Source organism: Sycon ciliatum, chromosome 1 (assembly GCF_964019385.1).
Source record: "Sycon ciliatum chromosome 1, ocSycCili1.1, whole genome shotgun sequence".
In the NCBI taxonomy this organism is placed as follows: domain Eukaryota; kingdom Metazoa; phylum Porifera; class Calcarea; order Leucosolenida; family Sycettidae; genus Sycon; species Sycon ciliatum.
The window spans coordinates 54,377,438-54,395,127 of NC_088643.1; the positions used below are offsets into that span (position 1 = coordinate 54,377,438).

The 17,690-nt window shown below is 47.6% G+C and overlaps 2 protein-coding genes across 2 annotated transcripts in view; one reads left to right on the forward strand and one right to left on the reverse strand.

Moving 5' to 3' along the window:
* Positions 1-782: 782 nt before the first annotated feature.
* LOC135831079 (Golgi resident protein GCP60-like) lies at positions 783-9,799 on the reverse strand. The gene is made up of 4 exons (XM_065343334.1): positions 9,180-9,799; positions 4,319-4,454; positions 3,306-3,759; positions 783-1,936 (listed from the first exon to the last, which is right to left on the reverse strand). The coding sequence occupies exons 1-4, from the start codon at positions 9,304-9,306 to the stop codon at positions 1,526-1,528; spliced, it is 1,128 nt and encodes a 375-aa protein (XP_065199406.1). The 5' UTR covers positions 9,307-9,799; the 3' UTR covers positions 783-1,525.
* A 384-nt stretch (positions 9,800-10,183) lies between these two features.
* The window catches only part of LOC135831081 (uncharacterized), a 31,089-nt gene continuing 23,582 nt past the window's right edge, over positions 10,184-17,690 (forward strand). The window contains exons 1-7 of the mRNA XM_065343335.1: positions 10,184-10,347; positions 12,313-12,671; positions 14,280-14,562; positions 14,909-14,970; positions 15,649-15,768; positions 16,052-16,106; positions 17,396-17,477. Coding sequence (XP_065199407.1) covers positions 12,441-12,671; positions 14,280-14,562; positions 14,909-14,970; positions 15,649-15,768; positions 16,052-16,106; positions 17,396-17,477 — 833 coding nt within the window. The 5' untranslated portion in view covers positions 10,184-10,347; positions 12,313-12,440. The remainder of the gene's footprint in view (positions 10,348-12,312; positions 12,672-14,279; positions 14,563-14,908; positions 14,971-15,648; positions 15,769-16,051; positions 16,107-17,395; positions 17,478-17,690) is intronic.

Genomic DNA, 17,690 nt, shown 5'->3' on the forward strand with positions numbered 1-17,690 from the left:
ACGTCCGTGAACTTTTACATCAAAAATTCTAAAAATTCACGTGAAATTTGACGTGTTTTACGTGAGTTAACTGTCCCGCACGAAAGCTCGTGACGTGGGTTTTTGGAAGTTTCGCTTGGTTATCCCGATCGAATTTGTGCGAGTTTCCGCAGTTTTATCGAGTTAATTGGAAGATTTGATATTTGTGCGAACTAAACCCGAATCCTGCCAGGCAAAATTTCACGTGTCTTCGCACATGCAACTTAACCTCTAAAAATTACACGTAACGTGAGATTTGCACAGCGTTTTGAAAAAAAGGCAAAAAAACGTGCAACTTAACCTCTCTAATAACCCCCTTTCCGCCGCGGGATTTGCCACAGAATTTAGGATTCTTGTCCACGTGTTTCCAAAGGGACAGTGCAATGCACAGTTTAGACGTACAATAGCAGACGTATCCTGGATATAGGACCTGTGGTTGACAAATCCCTAGTTTTATCCTGTTCAAATCAGGGATAGGAGTGGTATTTTACGACTCCCTGGTACAAATCAGTTCAAGGAAACACGTGTGATACATCGACACCCGTAAAAACGCCATAATTAAACTACTGGTGCAAGGTGCATTGCACCATGAACATGATGTCAACTTGTCTTGAAGTTCTGCCGGGACAGCAGGGTACACTGTACTAGTATGCGGGAGTTGCACACACTTCTGAGTTATGTGTTCTTGGCATAGCCGCTGCGCTGCTGGCAAACCGCATACTACTACCGGCACGTACTCTTTGCACAGCCGGTGCTAGCATACGTAAAGTTTGTAAACCACATACGTACACATACAGGTCTGGACAAATGGAAGGATGAGAGAAGATTTCCCATAGCGCAGCGGCAGAAACTATCAAAAATAGAGAGCGAGAAAAATGCAAACTAGCCAGTCTCCAAAAACAAATCCAAACGGTGCGAAAATGATGAAAGACAAGCATGTACAGTTCACCACACCAGCGAGACGAAGAGCGATAACAATGCAGAATTAGGAAATGATAAGAAAGGGCAGTCTAGGCGAGGCGGAGGAGGCAGAAAACGAGGAATACAACACGAGATGCCGCACAAGGAGACGATCTGAGTCTAGCTACAAAACAATGACGGACACGAGCGCGCAAGATATTCTCAACCGCAATGCTAGAATACAGCGTCAGCAGGACTTTAAATGTGGAGGATAAGTGTCCAAAATAGTCAAACAATAGTATACTCGGAACACAACACTAGCACACGCAATGGTACTAAAGAGAGAAAACTCTCCGCTAATCCATGGGAATATTGTCAATTGCTTATGAGCAATATAATTATAATAAGGCCTCAGCGAGGATGGGGTGGCTAAGTTGAGGAATGGCAACAGCACATATGGCAACATAATCTTGTGTACACGCACTAGGTGACAGTAGCATCAGTGTCAACACTGCCAACAATAGCAATAAGCGAAAACGTGGCAGTCACACAACTACTGCCGCCTCACACTAAGCTGCGTCATACACTCGGCATGTGCAACAACACACTAAGCTGCGTAATACACTCGATAGAAGACCGTCTTGGCGCGCAGCACCGAGTACGTGTTATCAAACTGGATCAGGTACGTACCCGGGCCAGGATAGGCATGTGAGCCACCTATTACCACTTGATGTGACTGCTTACGCTCCGATGGTAAAACCTCAACGATCTTGCCTTCGACCCCGTCCACAGCCGGCCATTGAAAGCTGACACCAAACGCCAGATCGTAATTCTCAGTGGCAAATTCCCAGAACATCCGCGAACCCGCAGGATTCGTAACGGCTTTCACAGTCACGGTCTCGCCATGTCCAAGTACGATTACAGACTCAGGGTCTTGCTTCATCTGGCCAATGAACTCCGTGCGCTCTGGACGAGTCCATACTTCTGGGGTGGCAATTCTTGGGGCTCCACCATCAACCTGCGTGGAAAGTGCACAGAGTACATGTAAAACAATTCAAACCAGCTTCCAAAACACGGCAAGTATCAACAGAAGACAAGTATTATACCGCAATAACCAAGAAACATCTGCCATAAGCAGAAGGATCAAATATGTGCTTTGCAGCGGTTAACAACTGACCCAAATAACCAAATTCCTTATCAACTTGATTCAATCCTATCGACAGACTATCGACTGGTTATCGACTGACATTACCCTCACACATGAACACAAGCACGGCATATTTACCCCTACACACATGCACATGCATGGTCACACACCCGTGCACAAGCAAACAGAAGCACAATAAGAGCACATTGTAGGTTTGAACGCTCAAACGGACCCATGCGAAATGTGCTTGGCACCGTTTTTGTACCCGGCTGTGTGTTAAAGCGAAATGGATCCAGGCGCCAAGTGTACTGCACAGTACTTGGCCTGAACTTGCAGGACAAGTGCATGAATTACAGGTACAAGACTTTTAGACAATTTAAGTCATGTATTTTCAACATACTTATTATGCGAGTTGATAAGGGTTTTCCTTATATCGACTCAACCTTATTGACTGAGTTGTTTCACCCTAGTTTGTACGCCGTAGTAAGATGTCCCATCCTGCGGATGCGGAAAATCAGTCTCACGCTATTTTTCATTTGTAAGATGTTGCATGCCAGTTGATGGAAGATCGGGGTCGCGTTGAGTCATGGTGCGTGTGTGCAGCGTAGTGATTTTATGCGAAAGCTACTCGGTAGCATGCACGATGAAAACTAAAGCCGATGAACGACAAACTCCCGGACGCCCTATACAAACCAGAGCCAGGTGGTCTCTATTTCAGTGAAACTTCAGTATAGAGTACAATCTGTACCTCATAGCCAAGGTACTGTATAACATAATCATTAGCAACAGTACATGATCAAGAGTGTGCAAGTCGACAATCCACCAGTCCACGCGGAATTTTTCTATGACATCAGCCTCACGTGGCTGCTTGGCTCACTGATGCCATTAATTATGCGTAGTCAGAGATCAAAGTACAAAGAATTTGTACACCTCAGCTACAGTAGTCGAAGCAGAACAACGAACGATAGATCGATGTGTCCTGAATCTGTTGAACTCTCACCGTATCTACAAAACAAGCGCGGGAAAGCATACGCACTTGATCATACTCGTACTTCTGCAAAAATGACGCAATAAAAAAATCCGCCGTGGGTTAGCCCACCACAGCTCGAGATAGCGAGTTACACACTCTTGGCTACGTACTCTTGACATTAGGCAATGTGTTGATAACATCTAAGACGTCAGAGAAAGGCTAGTAAAGAGGGACATATACCACATGTGTGCTGAAGACAGCATAACTAACCTGATCGGTTCCATGACGCGTGTCTTGCGACTGCTGCTGCTGATCCGACTGCAACTGGCGCTGCTCGCCCGATTGTGCCTGATGCCGCTGTGCCTCCTGGAGCGCCCGCTGTTGTCGCTCCCTTTCGAGCAGTGACTGATTCTGGTGGTGCTGAGCCAGCAATGCTGCATTCTGGGCGGACTGGCGTTGCCTTTCTTCCTGTTCTTGTCGCAAGCGACGCTCTTGTTCTTCCTTTAGCCTACGCTCTTGCTCCTTTCGCTCTGCTTCTTCTCTGGCCCTTCGCTCAGCTTCTTGCTGGGCCTTGCGTGCTGCTTCCTCCTCAGCTTGGCGCTTTGCCTCTTGCATCTTCCCGCCGATTTCATCCATTTGATCCTGGTGGATCTCAGAGAGAAGCTTGATGAAGCTTAGCTTGGCAGAATCTTGATCAAGGTCGCCGAGTGCTTGCCATGCTTTTCTACAAAGCACAAAGATGGGACACGGATTTTGGAAACACAGTGGCACTACGAAAAAGCAGCGAGAAGAATAAAACACCAAGTATATACATGTAGGAATACTCAACCTACCATCTACATTTAATGCTGAGGGTTATGTGAACTTAGTGGCGATGTCTATATACAGGTGCATTGTCCCAGAAACAACACCAATGGCCAAAAGCAAACGGTGACACACAGATGATATTATGACATAAACGGCATTGAACACGCAGTGGCAACACCAGAAGTCTGACTACCTTCTGGACCCAGCTTAGTGATCCCATTTCCGAGGTGGTCTGGTGTATTTCGTATGTGTGCATCATCCGCCATACATGGAGGAGCCGCGTGCAGGCCTGGAATAAAGTGGTCACATTTCCACGGCGCTCTATGTGTAACGTGAGGTGATCGGAGACCGAGGTGCCACATCACATGCGCCTGTAAAGAACCACTTCGAGTGCTCTCTTAACTTTTTTTGGTTGATGAAAGATAAAGATCATCCATTGATTATTCCCAAAACAGGGTCATGACAACTACACGTACCTCCTGTCGTTTCCGACGAAGTCAAAAAAGCCGACATCACCGAATTTCTCAGGAGTGAATGGACCATGCGTGGACTGCCTCCAAAATGCAGACAGCTGGATTTTGTGAGGATAGGAAAATCTAGCACCATCCTTCTCTGAAGACACCAAAAACACAAGCAGCATACGAAAGACGTGAACAAAACACACATTCAAATCACGTACAGACAAGCAAAGACCCTGGGCAGTGAAGTTGCGATGATCATGGACCTGGCCCATCATTTCACAACAACTTTGGGGGTACACGGCTTCGAAGAGAATAAGTGCCACTGAGTAGACTGATATCTCAACTCCGCAGTTATCAGTTCCCTTGAACTCCTCGTGTACAGAGGCACAAGGGATTTCCAAACAGCAGTAATATGGTGGACAGCATGCTAGTCGTCATACTTCAGTTTCCTGACGGCTAAGGTCGCCCACCGTTGCCTGTCACTGGACAACAACATCATGGCAAACCTCCTACTGCTGAGAGCAAACCAAGGGGTACTCAGCGAGTGAGAGGGGGAGATTGTTAGTGCACCTCAGTCCTCAAATTTCCAGAAGAGGAGAAAAACAGGTGATGGAACCAAGTTCATCAGCCAAAAAGAGCCGAGCTGAGGTCAGCAGCTCAAGAAGCAATGCAACCAGCTCATCGGAGTCTGACAACGAGCCTCTGAGCTCCGATGTACTGCAGCAGTTCTAGATCTTCCAGCTGCTTTCCCCTGTCAATGCTCCACCGGGGGAAGGATCTGTTTTGGTCTGGACACATTCTGAACAGTGGTACCCTCGTGTGCTACCAGTCTCTGCCATAGGCTGCCCGCCAAGGCAAGCTACAAACGTTGGCGCAGAGACTGCAGCTCACTTCACCCCACCATAACGTGCTGATCATCACCGGGTGGAATTGAAGGCACTGGACCAGACCAAGTCTATTGCTGTACTGTATTAGCCTCTTTAGTCTTTACTTAAAGGGGAACTGTCACCAAAAAAATTCTTTGTCTTATCTTGTAGTTCTTTGGCTCCTGATCACGATGGTGTTATTCGTTTTTCTCTGCGATGACTGGAAGTGGGTGAAAACTTGAAAAGAAGGTGCCCAAAATTGTCCCGAAGTACCGAGTGACGTCACGCCGGACTTGACCTCCACGCGTACTTTCATCGTCAAAAACGAAGTCCAGCCCGTGTGCTCGTCGATCGAGCCAACTGTTCGATGTACGGTGCACGCTTGCCTTCTGAACTCGGACACTCCATGTGTACTTTGTACACAATGAGAACGCCAAAAAGGGACAAAATAAACAAAAGTCGACTGCAGCTTGTCGCACTGGTACTTCCTCCACGAAGCTCCAGCTCTTTGTTTTATTTGTGATTACGAAGGAGTGGAAGGATGTTTGTTTGCTGTTAGTGTGACACACATACCTCGTACTTGAAAATGATGTCGTTGTATCGAAGGTGGCGATGTTGCCCACCCGGCTCTGAAATGAAAGACGTCGGAGTTCGTCATCTGCATCTTGAGCAACATCGCCAGATGAATCGCCTTCACGTAACTACATTGCGTTCCTTTGGGGCTCGGGTTGGTGGTGTTATCGGCGGCGGGAGGAGTACTGTTTTCTGCATACACACTCATCATCGTGTTGTTCCTCACACGAAAAGTTCAAAACAACGACGTACTTCCGTGCTCACAAAATAAAACTTAGATCCTCGCGGAAGAAGTCAAAAAGGTGAAAGCTCAGCTGCTTTTTATTTTGATTTGGCTGTGTAGCTGCACGTGGGTCTCTGCCTCTTTGGCATTCTCCTTCGGTACGACGTACCCATCTGTGTTACAGTTCAAAAGGCACATGTGCACCGTACATTGGAACAGCTAGCTCGATCGACGAGCACACGGGCTGGATTTCGTTTTTGACGACGAATGTACGCGTGGAGGTCAAGTCCGGCGTGACGTCACTCGGTACTTCGGGACAATTTTGGGCACCTTCTTTTCAAGTTTTCACCCACTTCCAGCCATCGCAGAGAAAAACGGATAACACCATCGTGATCAGGAGCCAAAGAACTACAAGATAAGACAAAGAAATTTTTTGGTGACAGTTCCCCTTTAATGTGAATCAGCATGCCATACCGCCCTGCAGGCCTATAGTGCACCGGGTGCTGTACTAGAGGGTTCTGAATCTTGTTGGCTGCTGCATTAGTTCCATCCATAGACTTTAGAGACAGCACCAAAGCATGGTGCCCGGAAGTGTGTGTGTGTGTGTGTGTGTGTGTGTGTGGTGTGGTGTGTGATGTGGTGTGTGTGTGTGTGCGCGGAAAGAGTACCGAGCTTCTCAGTGCTGTGTTTCTGATGCTGTTCGACTCGCCAAGGAGAAGTGGGTCTGTGACTTGGCAACCAAGGCTGAAGACGCTGTACGTAATGGTCGAGTCCAGTGGGGGTGCATAAAAACCCTAGCCTCAACCTTCGCAGGTCGTCAGTCAGCACCAACAACATCAATTGTGGATGAAAACGGCAATGCTCTTACCTCGCAGACACAAATTGCAGCTCGATGGCAGCGCCACTTCGACACTGTGTTCAATCTTGCAACTAATTTTGATGCTGAGGTTATTGGTAGAGTGCCACAATCTGAGGTCCGTGATGACCTAGACACTCCACCTACTCTCGGTGAGCTTCAGACTGCCTTAAAGCGCATGAAGTGCGGCAAGGCTGGAGGATCAATAGGTGTGTTGCCAGAAATGATATAATCTGTGGTGGCGAAGACCTGCACCGGTATCTACTGGACGTAATGGCTTCGGTTTGGCAGAGTGGTGATGTTGTCAGTAACTGGCGAGATGCAGTGATCGTTCCCATCCCGAAGAAGGGTAATCTGCGCCTGTGCGACAACTGGCGAGGTATAAGCTTGTTAGACGTTGCCGGGAAGTTGTTCGCCAGCATCATTCAGACACGGATGCAATCTAGCGCAGAGGAAGTACTTCCGGACTCGCAGTGTGGTTTTCGTTGTGGTCGAGGTTGCAATGACATGATATTCGTGGCCCACCAGCTCATCGATAAGACCATTGAGCATGATGATGAGCTATGTGTACTGTTCGTAGATCTCCGAAAAGCCTATGATTCGATCCCCAGGCTTGCTCTTTGGTCAGTCCTCGAGAAGCTAACATAGGTGTACCTCCACAGATGCTTCAGGTATTTCAATCTCTCCATGATGGTATGTCAGCAGCAGTGCGAGTTTCAGAAACAACAACGAATCTCTTCTCCGTACACAACGGACTCCGTCAAGGATGTACGCTTGCACCGGTGTTATTTAACCTTTACTTTTCTGCTGTCGTGCGCGAGTAGCGTTCTGGTTGTGTCTCTGCTGGGATACCAGTGGCATATCGTCTTGGTCGGAAGCTTGTCGGTGACCGCACAGCTAAAGTCTCGCCTGTCACACTGTTCTGTCACGGAATCGCAATTCGCTGATGATGCCGCCATATATACCCAGTCAGTCGAGGACATGGGAGCCGCTGGCAGTTCCTTCGTTGTGACTGCAAGCAGGTTAGGCCTCACTGTAAGCTTCACCAAGACCAAAGCTATGGTAGTGAATGCCCCGTCGCCACCATCCGGCCTTTTAGAGTTGCCTGAGGGCAGCATTGAGCTGGTGCCTGATTTTAAGTATCTCGGCAGTTGTATTTCTTCGGATGGCCAGATGACTGCTGAGATCTCGGCTCCGCTTGGCGAAAGCTTCCCGAGCGTTTGGCACATTGCGCTCATCTGTCTTTTCCAATCGTGATCTCTCTGTCAAGACGAAGGTGCACGTACATTCGGCCGTTGTCTTGTCGACGCAGCTGTATGGTTGTGAGACCTGGGCAATTAAGGTCGTGGATGTTTGTCGGCTTGCAGCCTTTCATCACCGCTGCGTTCGCTTCCTGCTGGATATTCCCAGAGAAACACAATGGCAGGAGCACATCTCCAACACCACTTTCCTTGAACAAGCCAAGGTACAGCCGATCGAGGAGGCACTGAAAACACGTCGACTCCGCTGGTTAGGCCATGGATGACTCCCGTATGCCAAAGTGTATCCTCTTCGGCGAACTGGACAAGACCCGGCCACGTCATGGGCCCCGGAAGAGGTGGCGGGACAATGTTGTGTCCGACATGAAGGACCGCCAGATAGTGGACTGGTACGACCTCGCCCAGGATCGCAGAGAGTGGAGATCAGCATGCAGCACCATTCCTCCGACCGAGCCCGTCACCTTAGATTTCGTTTGCACCTGTGGAAAGCGCTATCGCCGTCGCCAGGACTTGACTCGCCACGCCCGATTTTGCTCGTGACTTGAACACTGTTGGTCCCTTCGGGACCTGCTATCATCTCCGGATGGGCATATTGTATTGTGTGTGTGTGTGTGTGTGTGTGTGTGTGTGTGTGTGTGTGTGTGTGTGTAGCTGGTGTCTCTGAACCCCGGAAGAGAGAGAGAGAGTTAATCTATGCAACACACAATCTGGGTTTCATTCTATTCCACTATGGTCGCTCGCTTCTAACATATAGTTGACTCCACTTATAACGAACTCGCATATAGCGAACCATTGTCTACGTCCTTGTTCAAACCCATACAAAAGTGACCCTTCGTAGCGAGCCATTTTCGTTTATAATCGTTAACCACAATTATCTTGAAGGGCCGCATGTAAACCAAATGCACTCATACAGTCATGGGCCACATGCTAGTCATAGTTTGCTGCTTGTATAGTGAGTGCATTTTAACGAACCTCGGCTATAACGAGCTACAGTGTAATTCTCCTGGACAATGGTGTTCGTTATATCAGGAGTTGACTGTACATAAGTAATCACTGAAAATTCACACAAATTCTACAATTCCAAGACTGTTGAACATACCACGCCTGTATACATCAAGTGCTACTTGATACGCCTCGGCCAGAGTGAGTCCAAATCGTGCTGCGTAGTCAATTTGGTCTGCCATCGAACGGTTCTCTTGATCTGATTCACCCATGGCATTAGGCATCAAACTTCTAAACGTTAATTACGTGTTCCAATTACTACCACTAATTCGGAGGTATACAAAAAAAACCTGGATTTGCTGAAAGATAAATCGACAAGACTGAAACCTATGAGAAGTTGCGGCATGTCACAACTTTCAGATCACAGCTGCAGTCTGGGAACTCCTTGAGGAAATTTCTTACTATTGCCACTGTTGTTGAGCAAGAAATGAACGGAGACAGGGCTACAAGCACCACCAGCTACAGTACAGACTCAGCTACTGCGTGCACATGACGTACTAGTGGTCTTTGTGGATAGACGACTAGACGTCGGCGGTCGATCTGTCTTGGCCTGACAAAGCTGATCTAGAACTCTGACGCGAAGCAAAAAAATGGAAAAAGACTAATAGTAATAAGCTTCACTGACTAGCTCGACTGTACATACAAGCAGGACATGGTTTGATTCGAAAGCAGTTTCTGATGCAAGGACATGTCGACAGTCACTGACTCACTGGCTGAGCTGTGCATGCACCACAGGCACAGGCTGCAGCATGCATGCATGCGATTGCCATCAACAAAAGCTAGCCGATCCCCGTCTATCTCGTCGAGCCGCGCGTGAAAAAGTTTTTCTCTGATCTGAATGCAGAATTGAAGATCAAGAAGGCACGAGTCGCACGACCATGAAGCGTGGCAGTCGTACGCCATATTTGCTATGTCAACGATCGCGGCCGGTCCGGGATCGATAGCGCTAGCGTGTGCTTGGTTACCATGGTTACATTACGCCAACGCCTAGGGCTAGGGCCGAGACGGCGAGAGTCTGGGATACAAGGGCCGTGGGGTTTCCCCTCTAGCTGGAGGGAAGCATTTAAATTTTTAAAAATGTTAATATTTGCGCTGCTTTGATGACGCTATTCAACATACAAGCTGCTTGCTGGTTTGATAGAATAGTTTGTACTACGTGACTGGAGTTCAAGTAATCAGTTAGTTGCCAACCTATCGACAGCACGTGGAAGAAGAGAAAAAGCTCCCCAACGCGCACAGTACTGAGCTAGCAACCACCCATCCAGGTAAGTTTGAATACGAGAGTACTGTGTTCCCGCATGCACTAGCATGATTTTTTCACTTGCGAGTTTTGTCAATCGACATAGGCACTATGTACTACTATATATACTGGGGGAATAGTAAAATTGAGCATTACAACAAATCCCTCCACTAGTGAATATTACAAATAAAAAAACGTCGAAGGAACGACAAGTTACTATAATGTCCACTAACACCACCAGTTACTAAACAATCAGCTCTTGCGATAACATTGCACGGCACTGACCGACGGTACTGACGTTCTACAACTAACTGGCTAACAGCTCTAGCACATCTTGGATGTGCACTCCAACAGCCTTCCAACTTGGAAGGTTCTAAGTTATAGAAATAACATCAGGAGGGCTCTCCATCCGAGTTCATTAAAAAAACGTCGGTACACAAGAACAACATATTGGGTGTGTTAGCCAGGGAGTCGTCAAATACGAATTTGACGACTCCCTGGTGTTAGCCCGGCAAGTTCTAGAACCTGTGGCAGTTTGCAACAAGAACATTTGACAAGCGTTACCGTAAAGCTGAGTTTCATCGCAGCCGTAACCCATGCGCTAGGAGATATTTTCGTCACAGAGTAAAGCGGGATTCACAGAAGCTTCTTTGCGATGCGACGCGATCTGCGACGGAGCGAACTCGCGAAATACCATTCACAGAAGTCAGCGATGCGACAACGCCTTGCTGATTTGGCACGAAGTTCAATGCAGGTGGGTATGTCACCATAGTACCGCAAAATCCCGCCAGAGCGTCCCGTCTCTCCCATCTGCCCCTCCCTGACTTCTTGTCAGGGACGTGATTGATTGTATCCTCGTATGACTCTGTCGCAGTCTGTGATGCCGTACTGTACTGCAGACGCGTGCTCGACCCCGTTGGAAATGTACGCAACAGTGCCCACCCTCTTGAACAGGGATCGCACAAACCCTCCAAACCCTGCGTTTTGTCGGGTCTGTACGACTCCTGGCTCTTAACCTTTGGTCGGTGTACGAGATGCACGAACAGTTTTCGTAGGGTGAGTACTTTTTCATGTAGCACTGAATGCGGCAAGTAGGACTCATCCATCCGCCCCTCCCCACCTGAAGCGTCGAGGAGGTAGGGGCGCTTTGGCGGGATTTTACGGTATTCGCGGCATTTCGCGCAGCTTGGTACAACTTGTACAAATTTACAGGCAACTCTTGAACCTTTGTACAACTTTGTTGTAGAAAAGGGCAAAATCGTACGCCACATCGCTTGTCGCATCGCAAAAGTTGAGCCAAGCTCAACTTCTGCGATGGCCCAGTTGCGGCAGTTGCGTGGGGTGCGAGATGGATGCGATTTGGGGATTTCCCGGTTTCGCGGCCGTCGCATCGCGTGTCAGAAGTGGAAAGAACACTGAGTTATTCACTGATTTGAGGGAAACGCTGAATTACTTTATTGTTTAGAGTGTTCTACTATGCGAAATGTGTTATTATTCAGGAGCATCGGACATGCTACGGTCACTACGGCATTGACCGTATCACTCGTTGTCCCGGGTTTTACCCTGTGAATCGATAGAAAGCACTTATCTGGGCTCTAAATTTCGAAATATTTCGGTGGAGCCACCCCCAACCCCCCGAGTAAATTGTGCTTCAGATGGCTAACCACACCACAATCCAACGCCCCTGTTATGATTATTGTTATAAGTTGCATGGTCCAAGCACAGCATGCAGGTGCATTTAAGTCGGAAAACCGTGCACAAACTACTAATGCATGCATCACCATTCATATAATAAGTCAGCATTGTTGTTGTTGTTGTTGTTGTTGTTGTTGTTGTTGTTGTTGTTGTTGTTGTTGTTGTTGTGTGTGTGTGTGTGTGTATGTGTGTGTGTGTGTGCGTGTGTGTGTGTGTGTGTGTGTGTACGTGCGCGCGTGTGTGTGTGTGTGTGTGTGTGTGTGTGCGTGTGTGCGTGTGTACTACTGCTTTCCAGTGCGGTCTGGTGGTCAGGGCAACACTGCGAAGAAGACTGTCGGTCGGCCGCCTGTCCGACGCGGCGCAAGTGAAATCTTGACTGGTCCGGCAGATAATGATTGTCAGCCCCTTTGGGCAACAACAAGCATGGCAAGCGTTTCAAGGTACCACAACTCAGCGCTGATGTACCGGCTGAACAAGTTGTTCGTGGCAAAGATGGTATGGAAGAAGGTGCAGCGAACATTGGATGCACAGACTACGTACGAGGCAGCAACGTACTATGCTCAGTGGTCACGTGGCAAGCGCTATGTGCCAAGGCCGGCACGATGCTCCAGTATCGCTGCTACTGATCTTGCTAATGAAATCTTCTTGGAGCAGGTCAGTTTCAAGTGCTTCTCAGCATGTACTTGTGCGTATATTCTCTATTATAAGCGCTGCGCTCATAGTTTTTCAACACCCCTCTACCCCGTGCTTATATACTGAAGATCGTGCTCATATATTTTTTGGAAACCAGGAACTCCACACAGGGCAAGAAGAAATACATGCTAGATGCCATGCATGCAGTACTGTTGCGCGGCAAGCGATGTAACACGACAAGCGATGTAGCACGCCCGAGGTCATGAAACCCAAACTGCACTTACCGTATTTTCCAGAGTATAGTGCGCCCTTTAGATGTGCTATTTTAGGCCCTAAATCGCAGGTGCGCACTATGCTCCGAATATGAAATGCATGTACTTCAATGAAGATTGAAGTGCGCACCCCCAATGAAGATTGGGGTGCGCATTATACAAAGGTGCGCACTATACTCCGAAAAATACGGTAGGTAGCCACACAGTCATCATTGTCATGGTGCTGGAAGGCAGCATGTGCTGTACCGTGTGGACTACTCTAGCATGTGGTGCTTCTGAAGTACGTAATACGTGGAATGATATTGCTACTGACAGCATGCATAGTAGCAAGAGTGCATAACCCCCAAGAGTGTTCAACTCACACGTACCCTGCTATACTGACAGAATTTCTCAAGTTGACGTCATTTTTTATTACGCAATGGTCTTCGCACGAGTGATTTACGATGTTTGTACGGGGGTAAACGTATCATGCATGTTTCCTTGTACAAAATCAAGCCGGACTTGTCCGCCACAGGTCCGGGATACGTCTCATTATACCTGTCCCTCCAGGAAACCGCGATTCCATGGATGCAACAAATTTCGCGATTTTCTGCAAAATCCGCGATTTCCCGCGTTTTTTGTTGTTTTCTGCATTTTTTTACGTCTTGATGCACTTTTCACGCAGGTCATTTGCACAGTTTACGACAGTACTACTCCCGGGGTGATCTACTGCGCAAATAGCGATTCTACCGATGCAACAAATATTTAATTTTGTGATTTGGTCAAAATCCGCAATTTTCTGCAAATTACTCCGCGAATTCCTGGCAAGTTCCGCATCTCTTCGCACTTTTCGCTGCATTTTTTTGTTGTTTTTCGCACAAGTTTTCGAGAAATTTTGCGCAAATTCCCGCAGGGATAGTTATACGTGTACAGTGCGCATTGCATCATAAAAATGACGTCAACTTGAAATTCTGTCGGGACAGCACCCATAGTGGAGTTGAACACTCTTGGGGGGGGGGGGGTAATGTACTTTTGATTGTAGTAATAGCCTAAATTAAAAAAGTAATAGGTTCTTTTTTTTAAACGGGTGGACCAAAGGCAAATGCCAAAATGAATTAGCATACATAGTGTGACCTGATGTCATCTGTGCACAGCTTGCTGGACGAAATGAGTGCTCTGGGGATCGAAAAAAAAACCCCGCAGTGCAGCACCAGTTTGTCCTATAGGCTTTTGTATGTATTTCATCATTGTGTTCCCAGCCTATTGCAATGGTGCAGCATGTAGCACTACACTGTATGTGGCGAGAGCGGATAGCATGCTTCAGTCTGGATGTGTAGACTGCCTCTCGGTGTCCGGTGTCATACTTGCTTGCACACAGCTCATCCAGCACCTGACTGCGTACAGCACTGAGGTGTGCAGGTGGAGGCTTGGCCTGCCCAGTATCGTTACCAGCGGCACAGATGGATTGAGCAGCAGCAGGGCTATGCCGTCTGTGCTGCGCCGAGGCGACTACGCTGGCCCTGTGTTCCACGATGAAGCAGTGGCCGAACGGCAAAGCGAACTCTCAACGGATGCTATGGTGGAGACCCAGTGTCAATCGCCAAGAACGTTTACACTGGAAAGACGAGAGTCTCCGCACACACCACCGGACATGGATAAAGGTATGTCGGCAGTTTTGGACATGAGATGCAGACCGGGATGATGACACTTTTCATTGTGATACCTGTTCTAGTCTGCAGTGGACATGTACAAACGGCACACAGCCTTTCACGTGCGACTGTGTGCAATACATGCTCCCATACTCATGACCCTGGCTGGTACATTGTTACCACCAGCGTGTTCATGAATGGAAACCTGCGGAAGTTGCTGCATAGCAGTGCTCTTTCTCTCTCTCTCTCTCTCGCAGGTGAAACAAATCTACGTGTTGCGTTTGTGCTGCCCCTGAAACCAACACCATGCACGTTGAGAGTGAATCTTGTTTCTTGCTGGACTGTTGTTGGCACACAGGTGTGTTATTAAAAGGGACAGCCGTGCCTGGACAGCTGGTGGCTATCTACCCAGGACTGATGGTGAGTCTCTGGTGGAGTCCTGTGTAATGGAGGCTGAGACGGCTGGACGGAATCCAATCTGAGCCGTTTCCTCCAGCTTGACTGTGTGCCACTATTGTACACTGCGAGGATGAAAGCCACTTCGAAAATGATGTACAGTCAAAACCTCTTTAGGACGAACACCAAGGGACCGACGGGATTTGTTCGCAATAACGGGAGTTCTTATCCATATCTTATACCCAGTGAATACACCATGATTTATCCAATAGAGTTACAAATACTGTATTAGTGAAAGTTTGTTTTATCAGTGTTCTTATTAACGAGGTTTCACTGTAGCTCGGCAGCGCATGATCATCCATGCACTGCTCTAAGAAATGTATTGATAGCGAGAGAGCGAGGAACGAGCAGTCAATCACCCTTACGTGCAGACCTGCCAACCATTTGGACGTTGACACGGTACAGGACTGGTGTAGGTGCGTAAACGAGGTCCGTCTTGTGCATTGCGCCTGTGGTATGCATGGTTGAAATGGGTCACCGTGCACTAGTGGAGCACCACAGGCTTGTAGCTTTTTTATTTATTTTGCAGCTCGTATTTCGCAATTTACCTCGGCTGGTGTGTGCGTGCGTGTGTGTGTGTGTATGTGTGTGTGTGTGTGTGTGTGTGTGTGTGTGTGTGTGTGTGTGGTTTTCTGTGCAAAGTATCCACCGCTTGATGAAGGAGAAACTCTGAAAACCGAGAATAAGGATGTGTGGCTGAGACTGGGCGCTGGAGGTGGAAATGTGATCGACGCCAAGGACTATAGCAGCCTGCAGCTGATTGTAAGTGAACATGTAGATTAGAAGTTTCAGTTGCTATTGTTCAACTGTGACGTGGATTGTAAATACTGGACGTGGATACTGGATGACTATATTCGTTACACTTTACAGGCTGTTTATTATTACCAAGCTTTCCTCTTGTCTCTCATTGTTGTGTATTTTCACAATATTGTGTTGCATTGTATTACAAAAAAAAAAAAAAAAAAAAAAACTGTTACGTGGAATGTACCTGACTGACAACCATCACGTAATCATAATGTGGACTTGTAACTTCTGTGATTCATAGGGCATACCACACCATCCGCTGGCATTCGGCCATCTAATCAACCATCCTCCCGAAGGTCAGTGCAGAACTGTGTGTTGACAATGCATACAAGCAAGGGTCCATGAACAAGAGTACTGTATGCAACCGTAATCTCTTTTTTATGGGCCAGATGCGCGGCACGCTACAACCGTGAAGTGCGGAAAAGCAAACACCACACTTTCCCTGTGGTTTGAAATCAACTTCCTGGTTTTCAAATTTGGGAGGACAAAGATCCCTTCCGCAACGCTGCAAATATTCTAACAAGAAAATTGTCCAACGAGCAACACACGCGTCCTGCCTAATTTGACACTTGACTGACTCACGACTGCCATCCGGAGCACACGAGGAGCATGTCGCACCTTCCACTTGGCAAACCTGCTCAATGCACAGTGTTTTGGGGAATTCACCCCTCATCAGTTGAGCTTGAGTAGGCTGAGGAAGATTGTGCCTGAAAGCACCACTTATATAGTGCTCTCCAGGCAAAACCATCACCAGGGATACAAACTGTGTGTTCCTCGTTAGAGCAACCAACTTCATCACTAATACCGCTGAAGTCGCAACTTCTAAGTAGGAGTGAAACGGTTCCATGTTTTTCATGTTCGGGAACCCGAATGCCAGCATAGTTTCCCACGGTTCGGGTATCGGTTCCATGCACTCTTTTCTCCAGACCGACCAAATGCGTCCGTGACAATTATTTTCAAGTTAGAAAACATTTTTACGAGCAAGAACGTGACATCGGAGAGTCCATGTGCGAAGAAGGTACGCTCGTAGTGACCAGGATCGATAGGAGAACCCTTTGGAAGGGCAGTGATCATAAGGTAAGACATTTAAAAATCTTGAGTAGACTTGGCGTGTACATGTATTTGTACAAGAACGAGATTTTTCGAGTTTCGGTTCGAAATTTGACGGAACGGGTACCCGATTCTTTTCAGCTGGCGGTTCCAAAACCGCGTACCGGTTCCTTACCGGAACCGTTTCACCCCTACTTCTAAGTAAGAACATTGTCCATTTATTTAAAAAGCAACTTTTCGGCTTTTCGCCATCATCGAGTTAGCAATAGTTCTAGCTGGGAAAAACCAAGAAGGCGGAGAGGGAGGACGGGTTACAAAAGAATAAAAAGTAACAAATGCCGATTCCAATATCAAAGAAGCATGTAGTCGAATTTCAGTACCAGTATAGGTAACTTTTCCTCCATGAACCATAGAAGTTGGGATGCTATAGCCGGGGTCCTCCCAGTATAGTGAAAGTATGCCCAGGGCATCAACATGGAACTTTGTTGCTGCTGTGTTCCCTGGTCCTGCATAATGCTTGGTCTCATCGTCTCAGGTATGCATCCCAATGTTCTCAAGTTCACGCTGGTGATTGACAGAAACTTCCCAAGACACCTGCTACCTCTCATACCGATTCGGTGAGTCAGCTTAATTAATCAGTTAATGCCTTACTAGTAATTTACAAAAGGAGGTGTGTGTGTTTGGGGGGGTTCAAACCTACAATTACCAAAGGCTCTGTAGCTACTGAGGCTTACACTTTACAGACAGTGTGCCAGGTACCGGCACAGCTGGCGAGTGTAGGCTTCGTCAAGATTGCGACCATGACGAAACCTGTACTTATGCGAAGACTA